This window comes from Halichoeres trimaculatus, unplaced genomic scaffold (assembly GCF_033239565.1).
Source record: "Halichoeres trimaculatus isolate MK-OKI-2021-1 unplaced genomic scaffold, fHalTri1.1 fHalTri1_scaffold_11, whole genome shotgun sequence".
Classification (NCBI taxonomy): Eukaryota; Metazoa; Chordata; class Actinopteri; order Labriformes; family Labridae; genus Halichoeres; species Halichoeres trimaculatus.
The window spans coordinates 18,778,985-18,799,956 of record NW_027437189.1 but is presented as its reverse complement, the minus strand read 5'-3'; the positions used below and the strand labels follow the sequence as shown (position 1 = coordinate 18,799,956).

The 20,972-nt window shown below is 40.8% G+C and overlaps 2 protein-coding genes and 1 long non-coding RNA gene across 8 annotated transcripts in view; 2 read left to right on the top strand and 1 right to left on the bottom strand.

The window, feature by feature from the left end:
• The first annotated feature begins 574 nt into the window (after nt 1-574).
• Nucleotides 575-9,147, top strand: prdm2a (PR domain containing 2, with ZNF domain a). Of its 3 annotated transcripts, XM_074681258.1 has the most exons (5): nt 576-862; nt 1,930-1,985; nt 2,325-3,836; nt 4,842-6,618; nt 7,113-9,147. In XM_074681258.1, exons 3-4 carry the CDS (start codon nt 2,393-2,395, stop codon nt 6,584-6,586), a joined length of 3,189 nt encoding a protein of 1,062 aa, XP_074537359.1. In that variant the 5' UTR covers nt 576-862; nt 1,930-1,985; nt 2,325-2,392; the 3' UTR covers nt 6,587-6,618; nt 7,113-9,147. The 3 variants fall into 3 exon arrangements, with proteins under 3 accessions (XP_074537357.1, XP_074537358.1, XP_074537359.1); XM_074681256.1 differs by having other exon boundaries at nt 575-862; nt 2,325-6,618; XM_074681257.1 differs by lacking the exon at nt 1,930-1,985 and having other exon boundaries at nt 575-862; nt 2,325-6,618.
• Nucleotides 9,148-15,532: 6,385 nt separating this feature from the next.
• The window catches only part of kazna (kazrin, periplakin interacting protein a), a 243,954-nt gene continuing 238,514 nt past the window's right edge, over nt 15,533-20,972 (top strand). For 2 of the 4 annotated variants that reach the window (XM_074681990.1, XM_074681988.1), the window contains exon 1: nt 15,536-16,722. In XM_074681990.1, coding sequence (XP_074538091.1) covers nt 16,647-16,722 — 76 coding nt within the window. In that variant the 5' untranslated portion in view covers nt 15,536-16,646. Of the gene's footprint in view, nt 16,723-20,972 lie in introns of all 4 variants that reach the window. The other 2 variants (XM_074681989.1, XM_074681991.1) reach the window with 2 other exon arrangements.
• LOC141799681 (uncharacterized) lies at nt 16,640-20,623 on the bottom strand. The gene is made up of 3 exons (XR_012599249.1): nt 20,223-20,623; nt 19,134-19,274; nt 16,640-16,747 (listed from the first exon to the last, which is right to left on the bottom strand). It is a non-coding gene; the product is annotated as an uncharacterized LOC141799681 (long non-coding RNA).

Below are 20,972 nucleotides of genomic sequence, written 5' to 3'. Positions count from 1 at the left end.
TTTTTACAACATTCATTATTATCACTAAAAACAACATAATCTAAAAGGTCAGTGTAATAAACTTAGCTGCTCTGTAAATATCGTCCTACCTCTGTATTCTGAGAGTTGATTATGTTGCGCCCTCTACAGGAAAACATAATGCACTGCAACGAACGTTTCTAAAAGGAAAAAAAAAAGAAAATGAAAGGTGAAAACAAACATACAAACCCAAGTACTTACTTTCACGAGGTTGAAACACTTAATGCGCATTTCTTGAATCAGTAGTTTGGACGAATTTAATTTACGTGAAAAGCCCCAGGCTTCAGAAATACTGATGATCAAATTGTTGCTCTTATGCAGTAAAATAAAGCTTGTGTTTGTGGTAGTTATTCATATGAATATTTGTTACATCTTACAGCCCATGACATCAACCTAAAAGCGTAAGATAAATTTATTTTTGTGACAGTCTTTCACGTGCTGTCATGCCAACTGTCAAGTGTCCTCACTTCGGTCTGAGGTGACAGCTGATTTTAACTTCTCTTCCAGCTCCTAAACAAACCTGTTGCTAATTGGTCCAAATTTGACAACCCCATCCTCTGACCAATCAGAGTGCGAGAAACGTGTTGGGTACATTAGGGAAGAAAACACACAACTGTCTGTAACCTGTACATGAGGAGTATTACCCCACCGTTTTCCTGCATATGTGTTAAAGCAACCAGGAATATATTTGGGAAACTGTGACTCTCATTTCTTAATTATAGTAGTCGAAACGGTCTCGCCGATCACTAACCTAAATATAGCCAGTCCTCTCTAGCTAGCACTGCAGCTAGCTAGTAACAACGTTCATGCTCAAATGGCGAATACAGCTGATTCCTCCAACCCGGTAAGTAAAATATTGTCTGTGAACCATGGCGGTCAATGTATACTGATGAGCAACGGCATTCCTGATGTGTTTTTGATTAAGTTAGCTGACCTTTTAGTAAACAAGCTAGCATCCTCTGTAGCAAAACAATATGACGACGTGTTGTGTGACCAGCTAGCTATGGTGCAAGGACGGATAGGGAGCGTCATCACACCAGGTGAAGCGTGTATGAACGAACCAAAAAGCCAATTAGAATCAAAGTCACAATGCATTACAGAAACTTGTTTTTATCACAAGATTTAAATACTTCACATGTACAAAACGAGCTTACTTAAAAGCAGAGGGTTGCAAAGAGAAGTTGAGTGCAACGAAACTGCATCACAATATTTAGTCCGTAGTTAGGCCTTTGATTTGTGGTGGACCATTTTACGTTTATGGAAGTTTAATGCCATGTCTGATTTACTGATATATGAGAGCAACAGGAACTTATGGCAATAATGTTGAAAAGTGTTTTGCCAGGCAACGTGCGTAGATAAAAGCTGTAACAATATTCGTTATTTCAATCCGTGAACAAGAGTGTGACAGTAGCCTGTAAAGGACTATTTATGCCGGTAAATACACAATATTTTGTGCATAATCAGGAAATAGTGGGAAACTGAACCGATAAATCAGTAAAAGAGACTGAGGTGCAGATGCAGTTGTGAGGATCTTAACACGTTAGGAGTCTGCCATTTTGTTATACCATGCAGTGCATAACTATTAAAATTTTACTAAGTCAGGTCTTAGAATTTGGGAAAAACAGATGAATTTTGATCAAAGAAATCGTGATTCAAAGTGGTGTGTGGGAGTGAGCTGTGGGGTCTGCTATGGGATCATTTAATCTTGATAGACATTAGCATAAATCAACAAGATGGGACCCAAGCTTATTTCTCAGCTGAAAGCAGGAAGACGGAGATATATACAGAGACTCTTACATCACTGCTGCTCACTCTGATCACTTTGTGGTTCTTATCTTGTAGTCATCAAAGCCTAAGTGCTTTTTTCCACTATATTTAACACTTTCTATTTCTTTTGTCTTTTTCTACCAGAAAGCAAAGCTTCTGTCCACAAACCTATCATATACTCTGCACTAACCATTAAAATGGTAAGATTGTGTGACTGATAACAATATATTATTATTGAGTCTATTTAAAGTGAATAAGTAAAAGAAAACATAGACAAGTACTTTAAATACTACATTGTCACGTTAGCATGTGTATCTAGAATAATATCCAATCAAGATTCAAAGGGTCATTGGAGTTTGTTGTTGTTGGTTTGTTTTTATTCATTAACACTAAAAATCGTTGCATCTCATGATACAAAATGTAAACTGGATATGATACTGCAGAAATTCCAAACAGTGTTTTAACATACAGTGTTTAGATTAGCATCCGTGTCATTGACTGATATCTTTTAATCCATATCCTTTGCATTTCTTCAATAGGTGTGACAGCCATCATTAGTCCTGTGTGACATTCAGCTTTCAGTGAACTGAACTTAGCCTCTTCAACAATGGAGGACTCTCCTCAGCTGTACATCTCTGACTTTGGAGACCATGAAGATATGGCAGCAAGGAAGACAGAGAACGTATATCAAGAGGAAACCAACATGAAACCACACCCACTGGAGTCACTGGACCCAGCTCTTCATAAAATTCCCCATCAGGACACAGAGAAAAACTGGAACTCCTTCCCCTGCCAACACTGTGAAAGACAGTTCACTAGCAAACAAGGCTTGGAACGACACATGCACATCCACACGTTGATGGACAGCAAGGGGCAGAAATATAAAGTCTATAGCAGGAATATTTCTGTTGGTACAAATCTGGGTCAGCTGCAGCATGAGAAGACGAAGCCTCTGGATTCGGAGGGCTCAGTCATGCAGCTTCATATTTCATCCCCCACTAGCTCTTCTACTTCTGTTTTGTCAGCTGGAGACCACACTGCTCAGTCAGACAAACAGGGAATATCAGACGGCCATCATGCGTGTAACTACTGTGAAAAGATATTCAATACGCATACCAACAAGCGGCAGCATGAACGCAGGATGCACAAGCAGCACCTGCAACCAGAGGGAACTCACCTCCCTGATGAGACAGATCCTCAGAGGATATTTAGTGAAACATCTGAAAACAATACAGATCTTGGTGAGAGTTCGGCACTTGCGACTACTCTGGTAAATGATGAAGAACACACTGAACAATACATGCTCGATATCTCAAGTAATATATCAGAGAATCTCAGCTTTTACATTGATGGAAAGATAGTGTCAACAAGTACAATTAGTACTTGTGACGCAACCGAAGTTCAAGCTGGGTCTTCAACTTTAGTTCGACTGGATACCCTGATTCTAGACCCCTCCCAGATAAGTCAGGTTCTGAACACAGATTCAGTTACAGGTAAAGAGATAGCTGGTAAACCATCAGCCAAAAGAAGAACTGCAACACCACCTCTTTTACCACAAATCAAAACCGAACTGGAGTCAGAGGTGGTTGTATCTTCATCCTCATCCTCACTTGTATCTTCTCTAATAGAGAATCTGCTTCCTCAGAATACTGAGTCGACTGTTGTGCAGAAGGAGAGGACTGTGTTCCTCTCACCTAAGCTGAAGCAGCTCCTGGAAAAGCAGGATGGCCTGAAACCAACACTTGCCCTCATCGCAGATGGCCAGAAGCCGTGTTCACCTGTCTCTCTCTCTGTCCTGCCTGCTGGATCAGGGAGATTTAAAAGAAGAACTGGATCACCACCCAGCTCCCCGCAGGAAAATGGGACGTATAACGAGGAACCAGCGGCATTAGATACAGCAGATTGTGATGCTGTGAGCACAGCGCAGCTGGAGACTTCACATAGTTCTCCTGAACACCAGCTTACCAATGAGAGGGATGACTCAGCTTCATCTGTGGAGGAGCCAGCAGTCAAACCTGGATTTTCAGAAAACTGGCCCCCGATGACAGGAGGTAATTCCTGCAACCAGAGACCACTTGATCTGTCTAATGCGGTAAAAAGAGATGAGGATGTAGCTTTAGATGATGCTGCTCTGGATTTAAGCTTTCAAAAAAAGACTCTAGGCGAAGGTGAGGCCTCATCAAATTTAGTTTCAGAAAAAGGTCTAAAAGAAAGAAACTTAGATACATGCATAATGGACAAGGTCTTAATGAATGTTGGAGAGCAAAATGTAGGTTTAGGAAATCTAGAGACCCCTTTACTCACAGACTTCACAATAGTGACAGGTCCAGATGTAATGACCCCAGTTGAGCCCCTTTCAGAGGGTCTTGTTTATGGACTTGCCCTACCTTCCAACTCTCTGACTTCTTCCCCTTCTTCCCTCACTCCTGTCACCTTGCAGCCAGCTTCTCCATGCACCATAGCATTCGCCTCTCCGGCTCCACACACCCTACTTCCCTCTGCTCCTTCATTAATCACAGTTTTAGCACCAACAACACCCATTTCTAACCCTTCAAGCCAGCCGGTCCAGGTAATAGCCCCAAATATATCTCCTGAGCCCCTGGTAATCTGTGCAGAAAATGCATTAAATTCTTCAGAGTGCGATTTAGCAACTGCATTCGCGGCTACAAATTCTGCAAACCTCGTCACTCTCACCCAGTCCCTGGACCCCGCTCTAAATCTTCCAGGCCACGTCTTTCTCACTGATCAAATAGCTCTCAATCCACCCATAGCTGAATCCACCCCTGTATCAGAGGTGCCATTCCCACCTACTATAACCTTAAATGATTCCCTCATCAACTCTTACAACATTACTAGCAACACTGTGCTGATAGAGTGCACAATAGCTCTTGAAACCCAAGGGAATGTAGTTCCTGCTGCAATTACTTTACAAGAAAACACTGCTGAGCTCCCTGCAGCCCCACAGATGCTTGTTAATCACATAGAGCAGCAACAGATTGTTTCAGTGCCCAACCCTCAAAATGTGGACCCAACTGTTCTTGTGTCCTCCATTGCAGAATCAGTAACTCTGTCCACGACCACCCCAGTAAAACCTGCGTGTCCTGCTGTGGCTGTATCAGATCCGGTCCTAGAGCCAATCGCTGATGCAGAGCCAGAGACGACAACAGAAGAGGAAGCTGTTGACAACACTGTTTCCGTACCTGAAACCCCAACTAAAAGCCCAGTTTCTTCTGAGAAAGCTGAAGATGATTCCTCTATTGATACACAGGGTGATGCACAAGAACAGACGTTTACTAAAAATTTTATCTGCAATGTGTGTGATAAGCTTTTTCATTCGATGAAGGAACTGAGTCATCATGTAGCAGACCATGCTGACGAATGGCCCTACAAATGTGAGTTCTGTGTGCTGCTCTTTGGCAAACCCTCTGCTTTGCTCGACCATCGATCAAGTCTGCACGGTGTCGGCAAGACTTATGTTTGCAGTGCGTGCACAAAAGAATTTGTCTATCTTTGCAACCTGAAACAGCACCAGGAAGAGTTGCATCCTGGGCAGCAGTGTACGTACACAGAAGAGGAAAAGGGGAAACTAAGACCCCAGAACTACAACAACTCCACAAAAGCCAACATGGAGGCAACAGAGCCTGATGCCACGGAGGATTCAGAGAAAGTGGTTAAAAAGGAAGAAGGTGAAGCAGAGTCTGCTGAAGAACTGTTTACAACTATAAAAATCATGGCCTCAGATGGAGGCAAAATCAAAGGGCCTGATGTTCGCCTTGGCATCAATCAGCATTACCCAAGCTTTAAGCCTCCTCCGTTTCCTTACCATAACAGATCACCCGCCGGCTCCCTTGCTTCAGCCACTAATTTCACCACCCACAACATCCCACAAACCTTCAGCACAGCTATCCGATGCACCAAGTGTGGTAAAAGCTTTGACAACATGCCAGAGCTGCACAAGCATATCCTTGCTTGTGCAAATGCCAGCGACAAGAGGCGGTACACACCCAAAAAGAATCCCATCCCATTGCGTCACTTCGCAAAAACTCAAAACGGAGTTCTGTCCACCACTAATTCTACCAACGGACTTAACGCTTCAAACAGACCCAGCCACTCAAACAAGACCAAAATTAACCAAGACTCAACAGTAAAGATGAAGCTCAAGGTTCTGGGCAGAAAGAAAAAGAAGTTGGCTCAAAGGGTCATGCCACAGAGGAACAAATCAGTCCCCTCATCAAATAAAATGTCACCTGCACAGGTGGACGAGCAGCAGGAGGTCTTTGTCTGCCCACACTGCAGCAGGGAGTTCACAATGCGACGCAGCAGAACCAAACACATGGCAGTCTGCCCCAAGAAACCCAAAGAGGTGAAGAAGAGGAAAGAAGGGGGGATATCTTTGACAAAGGAGAATGACGGACATCTTCATCGAGGGCTGGGAGAGAAACAGCAAGCCTCACCTCACCATAAGACCAGACTTCAAACTTCTGCTTCCGCCAAAAGGCCGGCTGTCCTGCCAGTGCAGACCGTCTTTGCAAACAAAAGAAGTAAAATAGTGATAAAAGAGAGCATGCAGCCAAAACAAGAAACACCCACTCTGAGTGAACTTCCTATTGTTCGCACTTTCAACCCGGCGATGCGTCAGTACAGCAGAGTGCAGCACAGCGTCAAAGGAGCTCCCATTAAAATCACCATAGTGAAACCACAGCAGACTGCAGCACAGAGGAACGAGGTGCCCTCGAACCAGGGGAGGGAGGAAGCAGCCGGTGCCGTCACAAGCAGCCATGAGCAGAGTCCCACAGCTTAACGACGAGTGTGCAGCCAACCAGGGGTCATCAGGTAGTTTAATTATGATATGAGTGATGTCATCATTTTGACTAGAGTGATATACAGTTAAAAGTGAAAGTAAGAGTTGTTGTGTAGGTTTTTTTTAATAGCTGTTTAGCAACCTGGCTAACATCCTGCACCATCTTTCATTTTAGTATATTGAAAGCAGCTGTAGTTTGGTGTCTTTGACCTCTTCTGCTTCATTTTTTTCCACCAACCAGGAAATTGACGTTGTGTACTGAGTTTCTGTCCCCACGTTGATAACTTAATTATCAGTCTGTGATAAAAGACGCATCACTGTTGCGTTCTTCATAACAAGCTTTAAAGAAATATCGTTTTTTAGTCTTTTCTTAAAATGCCGAATCCAAATCAAGCACTCAACACACTTTATAACAGATAACCAGCTGCAGGTGATTTTAAAGTGAGCAGTCCTCAGAGAATGGAACTAACTTATTGTGAAGGAATTTTTTTTCACATCTTTTTTTTTCTTGTTTTTTTGCTTTCAGGACTCTGCTGTTTGGAACTCCACCTGCATACCTGTGTCATAGTGAAGCAAGGGAGAAAACTGCGTCACACACTGTAAAAACCATGTACTCAAACATTGAAACATACCGAACGATGAATGAGAGAATTTTTGTACATGTAAAAGCGACGACTGAGGATGCTGCAGTGTGTGGATAAGTTCGACTGGGTCTCTGAATGCTTTTGTAGCAGCTTGAAGTTTTGTAAATTTCTTCCTCTTTTCGAAAACTTTCTGTCACCGTCTTGGATTTGCACTTTGAAGTTAATCTGACTGCGACATGTCAAAAATTGGAGAGGAAGTGGGAGGATTGAAGCTGGAAGGCTTCCCTCATTTCATACTCGGTGGTATATTCAGAGAAGATGGCAGGTGGCAATCATTTTCAGCATGCATTTGCACTTTTCCTTTTCTGTTGTATGTGGCCTTTTGCTTTGAACTTTAACTGCATGCTTTGAACTTGTACCACACTTGGAATTATTAAGAGTTGTTTTTTTGAGTTAATGCAGTTAGGCCTTAAATCTATTGTTGGTCTGATTGAAAATAATAATTATATTATGAAAGAGATATCAAGATTGCCTCCAAACCAAAAAAGTCATGCTTTCTGCTGTAGAGCAACATTGTACATTAACCTTAACTACCTACCTACAAATTAAATTAATGATATCAACATTATTTACTGTTAGGAAAGTCATTTGGATGTCAAATTGGTAGTTTTAATGCTACAGCCTTTGCATATCTGTACTGTATATAATTTGGTTACTTATCATCTCATGTATAAGGATTTGGCTGCTTGTTTTTAGGTTTGGTAAAAATGTGCCATCAGATTCCTATAATAGATACTAAATGTGTCATAAAGGTGATGTAGGGAAACATAGGTCAATGTTTCATGCATCAACTCTTTATTTTGGAGGCTGAGCCTGAGAAAATATTTTTTTCTTCTTCAGACAGGCAGCTGAAAGAGCATATTTCTTATTTATGGAGGGACTGCTTGAAGCAGCACAACACCATTTCCCAACGTTTGAGTAAATGAGCAACCATAAATATATTTCTGACTCAATCAGTACTAACCATTTTATATATTTGCACTCAAATCCCAAACAATGATTGTTAATGATTGTCTGAACTGCTCGGGTGCACTATGGTCATATTAAATTACAAGTTTAGATCTAAATAGCCCAGAAGTGACAGAGAGCAACATTTGGCCTTTGTGCATTTCGTCTTAGGGGCAGAAATTGTAACAGCTCTCTGATTTACCTTAGGAATTTTATTTGCACCTGTTCCTCAGAATCCTTTACAGAAATATGTGTGTTATTTTTCCACCCAAAAATGTAATCTGTATAGGACAGTCTGTTTAGGTCTTGGTCATCAGTAGTATGAATGCGCATCATTATGGCTTACAATCTGTAACAGTTTGTTCGGGTGTGTGAGTGTGTTGTCTATTTATTTCCAGCATGTAAAAACAATCAGAAAAGTAATAGGTTTATTTTACTGGAACCATGTAGTGACAAAAATGCTTGTGTCAAGTTGTCACTAATCTCAGAGTGAGTGTAGTAAGTTGTATATGTTAAATTTAAGTTTTTGAGTTATTGGATGAGAAGTCCAGTGCTAAACAGGGTAGTTATGTCATTATGAATGAATTAAGTAATACTGACAAAGGCAAACTGAAACTTGACAGTGGCCTGTGTGTGAAGGAAAAAGTCATGGTACATATCTTGTACATCTTTGCCTTTTCAACTCTTGCTGGTAATATTTGTTCTTTGAGACTGACGGCAAAGTGTGGGATGTACAGGACTGTGAGGAGACTGTTATTTAACTGTGAAAAGTGCTTGTAGCATTTCAAGGTGTAAATTGAGTAATGTATATTTATTAATAATTTAAATTCATGTTATCAAACCCTGAACAGTTTGTCTGTATGATTTGCACTAAAGGTTTCTCAAGTGAGTATTAAAAATGAAGAATGTTAAGGTTAAATGTGAAGTTTGTGTGAAGCTTTCTTTGATAAATAAATCAAATTAATTTCATGTTCGTTGTTGAGTTATTAAATAAATGTGCGTGTCTTTCTAGATTTGTGTATATCTTTACAGACAGGGAGTAATAAAAATGTCCAGGTGGTGGCACACTTCCCTCACTTTACAGTCTGCAAGGGAGATTCAGTGCAGCAAATCTTTTCATACCCCTGCTTTGCTCCTGCACTCCCACATCCATTAACAGTGACATGTGTTTAAATGTCATATCTGAAGCATCCTCCTCACCACCAGTTTAGTAACACTTTCAATCTGAATGCATACGAGTTTAAATTCAAAGATAGTCAGACACTGACCTCTGACCAGTCTTATAGGACAGGAATGATAACATTTCCAGAGTAGCTATTAACTGTTCACATCTCTGTGTTTCATTTTTTTACTCTACATGTGAAATAGTGTGAAGGGTGTAAAGTTGACAAAAACAACCAAATTGAACAACCAAAAGTCAGAAGGTAAAACTTGAAATGTTTTATCTTTAAACAAGGACGAAATATACTTGTCGGCTACTTTGTTAGGCACACCTGTTCAACTGCTTTTAAATGCAATTATCCAATTTGCCAAACAAAAGCAACTCAAAACATTGAGATATGAAGATATACTGAAGATATTCTCAACTCAGTTTATTCTGTAAATATTTGTTCAATTTTGAAACGCATACCAAAAATGAACATGGAATTAAAAAAACACAGCAAGAAATTTTTTTTTTTTTTTAAATGGTGTCAAGTAGAGAGATGATAACAAAGGGGAAAAAATTTAAATAAATCGAGACAGAAGTTTTCTGTTGGTTACCTCTAAATGTCTGTTTCGGTCATTTTTAAATCAATTGCCCAGCCCTACTTTCAATGTTGCACAGTTTTTGGTGCAAGATGGGCTGGTCTGAGTTTCAGAAACTGCTGGTCTACTTGGATTTTTAACGCACAACCTCCAGCAGCAGTTCTCTCTTGGCAGAAATGTCTTGTTGATGTCAGAGGTCAGACTGAATCAAGATGATGGAGCAGCAACAGTCAATAAAAAAGACTTGTTATTACCAAAGTATGCAGAAGACCATCTTTAAATATACAGCATGTCCAACCTTGAAGCAGAGGGCTACAGCGGCAGAAGACCACACTGGCTGCCCCTCCTGTCAGATAAGAAGGAAACTGAGGCTACAACCATGAATTTATTGAGGACTTAACGCATAAAAAGAGAAGAACCACATGATGAGTAGAAGTGACACTAATGCACAGTAAGTTACTTAAAGGAGGAGCAACAGCAGAGTCAGCCCTGTTTATAGAGGTCACCCACTCACAGGCTTAATCACAGTTTTATGAATAGTCTAATTAGCAGATATCTGTTATCTGAGGATGGATAATAAGCATGGAAATGAGGAATTTGTAGAAAGAGTTGCATAGCTGAATTGTGTTCCAGTCAGAAAGCAGAGTGTATGATGCTAGCCTGAGAAACACATTATGAAAGCCTGGGTCTCAAAAGGGAAGGATTCTAATCAATGAATTAAGACTGGGCAGCAACCTTTGGTCTTAAAATATGAAGCCTTTGTGGAAGTGCTAAAAAACTGCAGTTTATGGGGCATCCACTTGAGGATGGTTGCAGAAGAACAGGAAACTACATGCACACCAGTTCAGTAAAGCTTATCTTCAAAAATAACCATGTTTACAGCCTGGGTGAAATGGGTGAAACCATATTGACTATGTCCATGCATTATACGGTCTATGACCGGGACACCTGTAGAAAATCTTCAAAATAGGCCTAGTCTAAATGCTATTTGGTTGTTAGAAAGGACCAAGGACATAGCAGGCATATCTGTAAAACTCAAGAGGACCTTTGGCAAACACCACATTTCTGTTCAACCAAGCCTGGAGCTGGTCCATCCCAAGGTACAATACGCCAAGACACATACAGAGCAATATGGCTAGTAGGGATGGGAGAAAAAAAAAGTCAAAAATGGAAATATCAGGATTTTTTTGTTTGACAATGTCAAAATCAGGATTCTTTGTCATTTTTTTTCTTGATTCAAATTTTTCATTTCAGTCTTTTTTGTAAACTGAATTGGAAAAAAGTTACCACTTTTCTCCAGCAGAGGGTGAAATGTTTCTCTCTGACTCACGTAATGTGCATTATACGGGAAAATATGGCTCCTGGTATAGTCTGTAGACATTATCATTATCATTTAACTTTTTCACATGGTCTTGAGTTAAAAAAGCAAACTAAAAATTGCAAAAATCAAAGAATCGCAATTGAAATTGACAAAAATCCAGAAATTGTAATATTGCGAGAATAGCTTATCGTCCCAGCCCTAATGGCTAGAAAGGAAAGATGGTTTGAAAGAGGAGTTAAAGAAGCCATCTTCACCAAACTAGAGATGGACTCAGACATAACCTTTCAGCGACTGACAAAGCAGTGCTGAGCTTCCAGTTAGTTCACCAAACATCCTCATCAGGGATCATGTGACCACTACACCTCACATGACATTGGAAGAGGATGATAAGGACTTCATGGGGGTAGACCACTCTGTGCTGGGTTTCTGTGATCCAGTCTTAACTTCCAACTTCTTCTAATTGTTGTTGCCTCTTCCTCAGTAACATGAATACCTGTCTCCCGAGTCCTCAGAATAACCATGACCTGGATGAATGAGAATCTACATGGATGACCACAGACTGCATAATGTATGGATAATCTTCTTGAGCATTAAGTGAGCACAGGCGCTTTGCATGGATGAGAAAGTCTTAACTTCAGAGAGAATTTGCCAAACACTGGCCAAAGAGAGGACTTGATAGCATTTCTGGCAACACATTGGCAGTAGATGGTGCAGTGAAGCGGGGAACGGATGGATTAAGGTATAAATGGTTTGAGTTAGTGCAGAGAAAATAAAAAGGCTGAACAGAGAAATTCATCTACTTCCTGATAAAACATTTGCCGAATCATTTTATTGGCACTTTTTTATGTTTACTTGCTTGCAGTCGGTTGCAGTCATTTTCCTCGCTCTTGTTAGGCTGCTAACGCTTAGTGTAGATCAGTAGAGTTGTGAGAAAGCACTGAAAGGATTGTTGCTGAGTCACATGATTACAGTAAATTACAGAATAATTTAATGTTTCTGTCTTTCGAGGCTTGGCCTGTGTCTGCTCACTCTCTCAATCAAACACTAACAGATGAAAGTCGTTTCTGACTCATCTAAATTGTTCATTAGTATGCAGCACAGTGTGTGAAGGGCAGAATTCAATTAGGAATTTGGCACACTCTTTTATGTGCTTAGGCTAAATTTATAATTTAATAAAATATAATAGTGTCCAGGGGAACAGATCACTTTTTTCACATTCTTCAGTATTATGTTGATGCATTTTAAAGCAGCAGCAGTGCCATACATCTGTCTGCACCACTGACACATCCCCATAATTCCCAGCGTCCCCACTGTGTCATGGCTGCTGCCTGAAGCACTGTAATAAAACGCAGATTCAGGCGACTCAGCAGCAGCAGCAGGTGGGGCGAGCTGGTTCAGCGTCCCGTGTTCCCCTTATCCCGCTGGTGGCACTTATATTCTCATTCTCCACAAGATTTTAGTGTTACTGTGACAAGTTAACACCAGTAGGATGATTACTTTCACTTTGCTTACACCAGTGCTAAGCTCCAGAGAATGTTTTTTTTTGTTGTTGTTGTTGTATTATCATTATAAATCATAACGTTGAGAAAGAGTTTTTTTAATTTTAGATGTGCACTGCAAAAAAATGTGAAAGATTTACAAAGCTTCTTTTGGACAAATCCTAGGCGTTCAAGTATGACAGAGGATTAAGGCCACACTAAAAAGATTTAACAATTGACTCAAGATTAAAGTCGCAATGTTCGAGAATAAAGTCAAAATGAAGTCATAATATATAAGATTAGAGTTGAAGTAAACTAAAAGTGTTAACTTTATGAAAAAAATTGAATTAAGTATAAGTTATTGCTAATCTATATGAATTCTTAATAAAGGAGGATAATAAATCAACAGAGAGCGCCCTGCTCTTAAATGAGGTGCTTGGTTTATCTTGTGAAATTAAATGGGGATGTTCAGCACAAGCAAGCACAATCTTTCTGTCATCTTGTCTGTCTCCATAACAGAATTTTTTTTTTTTTCAAAACTGATTTAAAATCCTGATGAACATGTTGTGTAAACATAGCATTAAAAAGTAAGGCAATTAGAGTTTGTTTGTTGTTGTTTTTTTTTTTTTGCAACAATGCAGCTGATGCCAAGCATCCCATGTCTAAAACTAAAAAAAGCACTCAGAGAGCGCAGACCTTCCCCAAGCATATTGTGATTATTGTGTATTGTCACCCAACACTTTAGTCCTACTTTAATGTTATACTCCCTTTCAGCAGACTGTCTGCTACAACTTGGCGTTAGTTGGAGGCCTGTACAATAATTTCTTGCCTGACCATGTTGAAAATTATGATGACCCAGAACATATTTCATGTTCCAGATCTTAGTATCCAGAATATTGGCAGGATCTGGATCATACTTTTACATGTGTCAGAAATGATAGTGACCTTGTCTTGTATTGTTTTGCAAAGCAATCCGACCATTTATGGTGGAGTAGACACATATGGTGAAAACGGCCCTATCTCACAATGATAAAGAATCCTTTTAAAAAAATCCAGGCTCAAGACGGTGATCTGGATCACCTCCAAAATTTAGTCACTTCTTCCCGATCTCATTTTGAACATTTCCTAAAAAATTCGTCAAGATCAGTTTGTTACTTTTTGAGTTATGTTGTTTACAAAGAGACAAACTCTCCCATAAACATAACCTCATTGGCAGAGGTCACTAGTTTACTTAAAACTACAACAGTTGTATGCAAATTATCCTGTTTTTATGAGCAAGGAACCATAGAAGAGATGAGGTCTTGGATGAGTAAGGTGCTGCTCTCAAAGTTCATCTTCAGTACCTAAACAGATATTGCAGCACCCAGGAAGCCATAAACAGCCAATCAGGACGAGAGCCTGGAAGAGCACTCTCTGTGGTGGTCATCATCTCTCACTTCACTGCTTTTGTGTGTAGAAACACTTTCTAAAAATACACCCTCTTTGAAATGATTAATTACACTCTACGAGGCCAAGAGATGAGCCTTCAGGTGTTTTAAGAAGCAGTGCCAAGCACCTGATTTTCAGTTAGGAGTTTTGACAGTGTACCAAAGTGACAAACCACAGCTCTGAGGTACTGGATCTCCCAGAGCTCACAAGCTCAGAGCTCGAAGCTCTGCAATAACTTCAAACTGCGCTGCTGCATTTATATGCTGAACACGGCTCAGGATCTTAGCCCGGGGCTGTGTTGAATTCTCGCAGGAAGTTATGATGAGAAGTGAGGACACATGATCAGAGATGATTGAAAAACAAAAAACAGAATCCCCCAAAGTGAGATGAGATAACTTTGATCTCCTTCTGGTTAATTTCTTCATTTTGATTAAAAGTTGAATAAAAAAGTTATAAAACTGAACCAAGACTGGAGACAGATTGTGATACTTCTTCCCTCCTGAGTAGTTTTGGAGGTTGGTACCTGGTTAGAGGATGGAGGACGATCAGTCTGAATGATGCAGGGTTTCGTCAAGGTTAAGATGAAGTTTGCATGTTTGGGTGAAGGCTGCATGAGAGGATGACAGGGAGATGTCAGGATGATAGTGTTTCAGGTGAATACACACCACAGAGCTGAGTTGCAAACCCTCTGATGCTGCTTGTTCTTGGGGACATGACAGTGATGCCTTTTGAGACTAAATAGTTTGTCTGTCAGACTTCATTAACTCAGTTGAACATGAGCCATCGTCCTCTTCTATCTTTCGTTTGTAGGTTTCCTTTTTGTTGCAGTCAGACAATGCTTTGACTACCTGTGAAAAACTAACCTTGATAGAAGTTATGTTGCACATAAAATCTTCAATATTTGAGCTCTGTGTGCTTGAGGGTCTCCCATGCTGTCTTTAACTTATGTAAGACTGAGTTGAAAGGAAACCTCTCATCTGTGATTTTACAAAGGTAACCGAATGTGCTCTAAGCAGCACTGGTGGAAGCAGTAATGCAAACAGGATACTGTGGTAAAGTACTTTTGCACATGTCTCCCCTTCCCTGGCTGTGTGCTCTTCATGCAGGAGCAGAATAGATGTGCTAATGAGGACATTAATAAAGAATGCGGATCCATTTTTAATGATCCACTGGCCCCTTTAGTTTCAAACCAAATTTCACGTCCGTGTTGGGGTATTCTGTTTAGAATCTGTGTTTTGGGCTTTCAGAGAGACTCATAAATGTGCTGTTTATTTATGCCTGCGCAGGCAAAGTGCTGCATAAGACCTGCAATATACCTGACTGTGTGGGTGAAAGGAGATGTAGAGACACAGGATCTTTTCTGTCTTTATACAGGGGGGTAAAAATAAAGTAGGAAAGAAAGGAAGGGGGAGGACATTTTTTTTAAACTTTATGATGCTGAAGGAAAGTTGCCTCATAGCCAGGCTTCGAGAATGCACAATAGAAACACAGAGACAAAAGGGAGTTGTAATCAAATTCTGGCGACGCATGCGAGACCTGCAAGTTTCAAAGTCCACCTTCTCTGCATCTGATCTATACAGTCATCATGGCATTGTTTGTTGTCATTTCTATGTGAGACTCATTTTTCGGAAGACAAGAAGTCTTATTTTGTGTTTCCTCTCTTTGCGAATGCATAAACCCCAAGCCATATTGGGAATTTGCTGGTATCCTGTTTATTGCACATTTGAGAGCATCATAAAAATAAATTTGTCATACAGTCTTCTGCCTCAGACAGATGTCATCATTCTTATCTGCTGTGTATCTTGTCCATTTCGCAACACATAATCCTGCCAAATCTCCACAGAGGGGTCAGAATGGGTTTAAAAAGAGGGAGATAAAAGAGGAACGAGGAGCCAAAAAAGTAGCAGCAGCCACGGGAACAGTGTAATGTCAGATGTGGCTGTGCACACGCTGGCACACATGCACACACACTGTCATCTCTATTCACACTTTCGTCAGGGGAAAAAAAGAGTCTGTCTTCTCTCTGCAGCAGGCTTCTCCTTCTCATCCCTTTCTCTACCCCCTCTCCCTCTCTCCTCCCCTCTCTCTCTCGCTGGCTTTGTTCATGCTGTGTTTGCTGTGCTCTCTGACTGAAGCAGCGCCACACTGGAGCACTAATGAGCAGACTGAGAGCAAACCCGAGCGCAGATCTCCCATCAGCCGAGCGGCAGCAGCAACTCTCACAGCATCTGAGGCGTCCAGGCACAGGGCTGATCTGCAGTCAGTGGGGAGGCAGCTGTGTGGAAACCAAATCACAGCCCTGGGAAAGGCGTAGGAGAGGTCGTGAGGTGGCTTGAGCGGTAAATAAGCAGTCAGTTTTGAGTGAGGGAGAGTGAGAGGATTAGCTCCAGTGCAAAAAGGCGACCTTCTCCAGGCACGGAGGCTGACTCTCAGAGCACTTTTTTCTCTCTCTGAAGACTGAGGACCTTTCCCATCCCATCAGGAGGAGCTCAGCCATGGAGGAGACGCTCACCTGCAACCGCAGCCCTTTCTCCCAGGTGTTTGGGCGTCAGGGGCAGCTCATGCAAGCCAGTGAGTGTTGACTGCAACTGAAAGTCTGCAAAATATCAAAATACAAAAGTTTACTGAGCTCCTGTGATGTGTATGAAGTTTAACTTGAATGCATGCAGTGTTTTAAGAATGAAAGTTCTTCTCTTCTTAATGTTTTACAAAAATTAAAACGGCACCAAAGAGATTTTTAAGTGGGATGTTGTGACTTAGAAAATCAAATGCAGCAGTTTTGGTCTGCAAAATTAAGGAGTGTTGGGAGGCAACAGTTGAACATGGGTGTCCTAGTTTCACCAAATAACTCCTTTCTTAATGACATTTTCCTTTTCAAGCAACTTGTGCTGCCACCTTTTATTCAGTCCTCACATTTCCTCCTCATCATGCTCCTCTTTTATCTTTTGTAAGGGGGAATAATGTGATTTTTTCTGTCTTCCCTAGTCTGTAATAACTGTGAAGAATGACGCAATTTCTATTTCATACAGCATCATTCATTATGAGTTTTTTTTCAGATGCATGTTTTTTTTTACATTTGAACTGAGTTAATCAGCCTGTTACATTGTGGGATATTGTGAAGAACATGTCAATATTGAATCATATCTGGTGTAATGCAGTTTGACATGGGGCAAAGCGTTAACACTGATCGACCGTGATGCTCCTTTCATGCACAAGAGAGATGTCAGGTGTAAATATGTGTGTAAATGTGTGTGTGTTGGGGTGTGGGTGTGTGTGTTTGAGCAGGGTTTGTGCAAGAGTGGAGCTTACTTTTCATGCGTATGATGCAAACCTTTGATCTCTCTCTCTGACCAAACATACTACAGGCCAAAAAAGGGAAAAATACATGACGACCAGACCAGGTTGACTGACTCCAGTTCAGATAGATTATATAAGAGAGAGAGCATAGTGTTTATCCACCTGGTTGACAAGATAAGCGAATGCTGTGTTGATTCTCAGTTAGTCTCATTTAAGTGTATTAAGTGTATTTAATTTACTTTTTTTTACTGCTTCAGCGTTAAATGCTGCCACAACGCGACAAGTTACATTTTGTACCTTTCATCTTGGCAAATGTATGTCTGAGTCTGCCGACTGGCTATGAAAAATAGATGATGTTGGCTGAAAATTATGCTATGTAGTTTATGGGAATTACTTTTTATCAATATTTGAGACGTTTTCTGCCGTATTTGCTGCCAGACACCCACATCCACCAATCAGCTCCTGTTATGTGGGTGCATACATGCATTATTTGTATATGAGACTTGGTGTCAGTGCCTGTGCGAGCGCTTTGAAGGAAGCTCTTTGGATGCTCTCTTTTTCAGGATCAAGCCTCACAGCAGGATAAAGTCTGCCTGGGGTATTCTGTTACAAGGTGTCACAGAAGTTCTAAAACAGAAAATAGCACCTTTAAGCCATGGCTGACCTGATGTGAGGTGTAGCGAGATGTGATTTATCACAGGTTTGTTACATGATACATGCTTTTTTTCTGCTGGGCAGGTTCACTTTGCTGGAAAACTGTTTTTTTTACATTTCAAACACCCTATGAGACAGGGTTGAGTGTTTCCTCAGCTGGAACTTATAGTTTTTAGTTTTATTTTGCTTCTGATCAATAAATAATGTCCTGCGTTCAGGCAGCTGGCCTTAGCTGCATTGGGAATATTTGTGGATGTGGAACACAAGCTTTCTTAAGTGGCATCCTTCATAGAAAATGCTCCTCTGTGAGTTTTCTGCTTGTAGGTTAATGACTGCTGTTTGTTTGTTTACAGGAGTCTTCAGCTGTGACAAGATTAGCTAAAATAGGGAAGCTTTGCTAAATTTGAAAGATTGAAATGATTACCCATATCACATCAAACCAGGGTGGAGGATAGCAGCAGCAGGCAGAGGAGCCAAGCAGAAAACCAACAGAAAAACACACAACAGTTAAAATGTTTGGATGCACGTCAAGCTTTCTTTCAGCAAACATTTTTTAGGCTACTGACAATAAGCTCACAATGAACATTCAGTTATTGCTGCATGTTTCTTTGACATTCTCCTTCTATTACTATATGACCCCTTTTGTTTTTCCTTATTTAACCTTAACTTAAAGGTAACTTAAAGTCAAACTACAGAGCTCGGCTTTGGCGTATCAGTCACTGCAAAGGTAAGAGCTCTGAGGGAATTAAACCTAAATGCCACTCTGAGGTTGTGAAAAATGACATTATCATTGCATGTGTTGTGTTGAATTGCAGTCAGTCTTGCGTCCCCCAAGTTATCTATGCTCTTTGAAGCTTGTGCTGCATGTCTGAGATTTCGGATGTGCGAAGGAGGGGAGAGAAGGGGAGAGGGGAGAGGGAGATGGAAGGAGAGAAGGAGAAGCAAGGAAGGAGTTGGGGGGGCAAGCTGCAAATTGTGTGAATAAGAGATGGGTGTGTTTTTTTTCTATTTTTAGCAACAACCTTACATACTGTTACACAGCAGCTGGAGGACTAATCCACAGTAGCGCTGGCTGGCAATATCTGAGCGGTAATTATAGGAGGATTTTTTGTTATCTTTGGCTGTCACCCATCATTGGATCACAAGTCCCTCAGCTATATGCAAAGGCCTGCCTGAAATGCAGAGAGAGAAAATCCATTACATGAGTGTTGCACATGCCCAAAGACTTGAATATTAACAACCTTCTGGTGGTACCCTGGCAGAATAAACACTTGACAGAATTTTTTTTTCTCATGAATCACATTCACGTGGCAGAGCCAGGTGCATAATCCTGCTACAATTCTCCTACTCCCCTCTGATCTGTGCTGTGTTCAGTTTGAGATGTGTTCTGTTGTCAAAAAAAATCCCTGAGCAACCCAGGCTCACGTTTGACAGGGGAGCGTGACAGCTAAGTTTGAGACAAAGTTTTTGTTAAAAGTTACTTTTTTAGGAGTTTTACTTTGCAAATTGGGGCCACTCAAGGGATACGTCGATAAAATGGTATCTGCACATAAATATATGATCAGAAATGTCAATGTTTTGGTCTCTATTAATAATGAATAGATTCTGTTTCTGTAAAATCAACGAAATATTTTCAGTGAAAAATACTTGTTCAAAGAGCTGATGACAGTTTGCACTTCAACAGTGAGAAAACCTTTGTAACATATTTTCAGTGTCACTTTATGATGCAACTGGAATTCACCTAGTGGTCTTTGCTCAATTAAGGATTAAGTTTTCCTTCTTTTTTTGTTGTTGTTGCTTGATTCTTTGGTACAAACATGTTTAAAACCTGTATGAGCCTGAAAATAAAACATGAATGTTTAATAAGCCTTGCAAGGTTCTAATCTTGGCTATTTTTTTTTTACCATCTAATTTTTTTCTTTTTTAAATTACTTAAAAGTAGGATCTGCAGGAATTTTCGTTACTTGTTGGCAAACACAACAACTAAGCTAGGCTTCTCCTCCTTGGCTCGCTGCCAGCGGCACGTGGACACATTCACTAGCCTAGCAACCACAGATTCCAGAGCTGTGCACCTGACTTAGCATGTTAGCACAAGCTAATCACGGATACTCGACACATACCTGCTCAACAGAAAACCAACTCACGCCGCTCTCCGTCCCGAGCTGCTCTCCAAGTGCCAGAAAGTCGAGACAAGCTTAATCTCCGTTAAGGAAAAAGCTTTGTCTACTTGGTGTTTCGTTTCACTTTTGTCACATTTTTCTTCTTCCGTGCAGCTATCCACTATCCATTATCGCAGTCGCTTGGGTTAAGCTTCTTCCACTCTGACCAACAGACCACCACGCAAAGTCAGTTGCGCACTAGGCGTGATTGGCTGGTGTAACCACGCTTACTCTCAGCCCAGATACAGTATGTCCAGATACAACCAAAACATTACCACGCAGACTGAGGAGAGGGTTCGAGGCAGGCACAGGCACTGTCATACATGTAGAGAGGCCTAGAAGTGACGACTGACTATTGTTATTCCTGCAGATCCTACCTTTAACTGGTAAGGATTTTTAATGGGGTTTTAAGCTGCATTGGTACCCACCTGACAATAAACCACCAACCAATCTTTATTTGTATTGCACACATTTTGTCCAATATTATCTCAGTAGACTGTACTTTATAGAAACACAGGTTGAGTTGCAGTTTCTCTCAAAGATTTTTGCTCAAGGATTCTATCCTCTACAGACTTAATCCACCATGAACAGTTAGAATTTACAGTTCATAACTTGCTGCAATACTGCTTTTTACCCAGCTTTCTGACTGATCTTCAGGCTGTGCAAGATTCTTCATTCTGATTGGTCAAAACCCCTTAATGCCCATTATTA

What these genes read in the sequence shown, in the direction of transcription:
- prdm2a (XM_074681257.1), top strand. Translation starts at nt 2,393, where the DNA reads ATGGAGGACTCTCCTCAGCTGTACATCTCTGACTTTGGAGACCATGAA.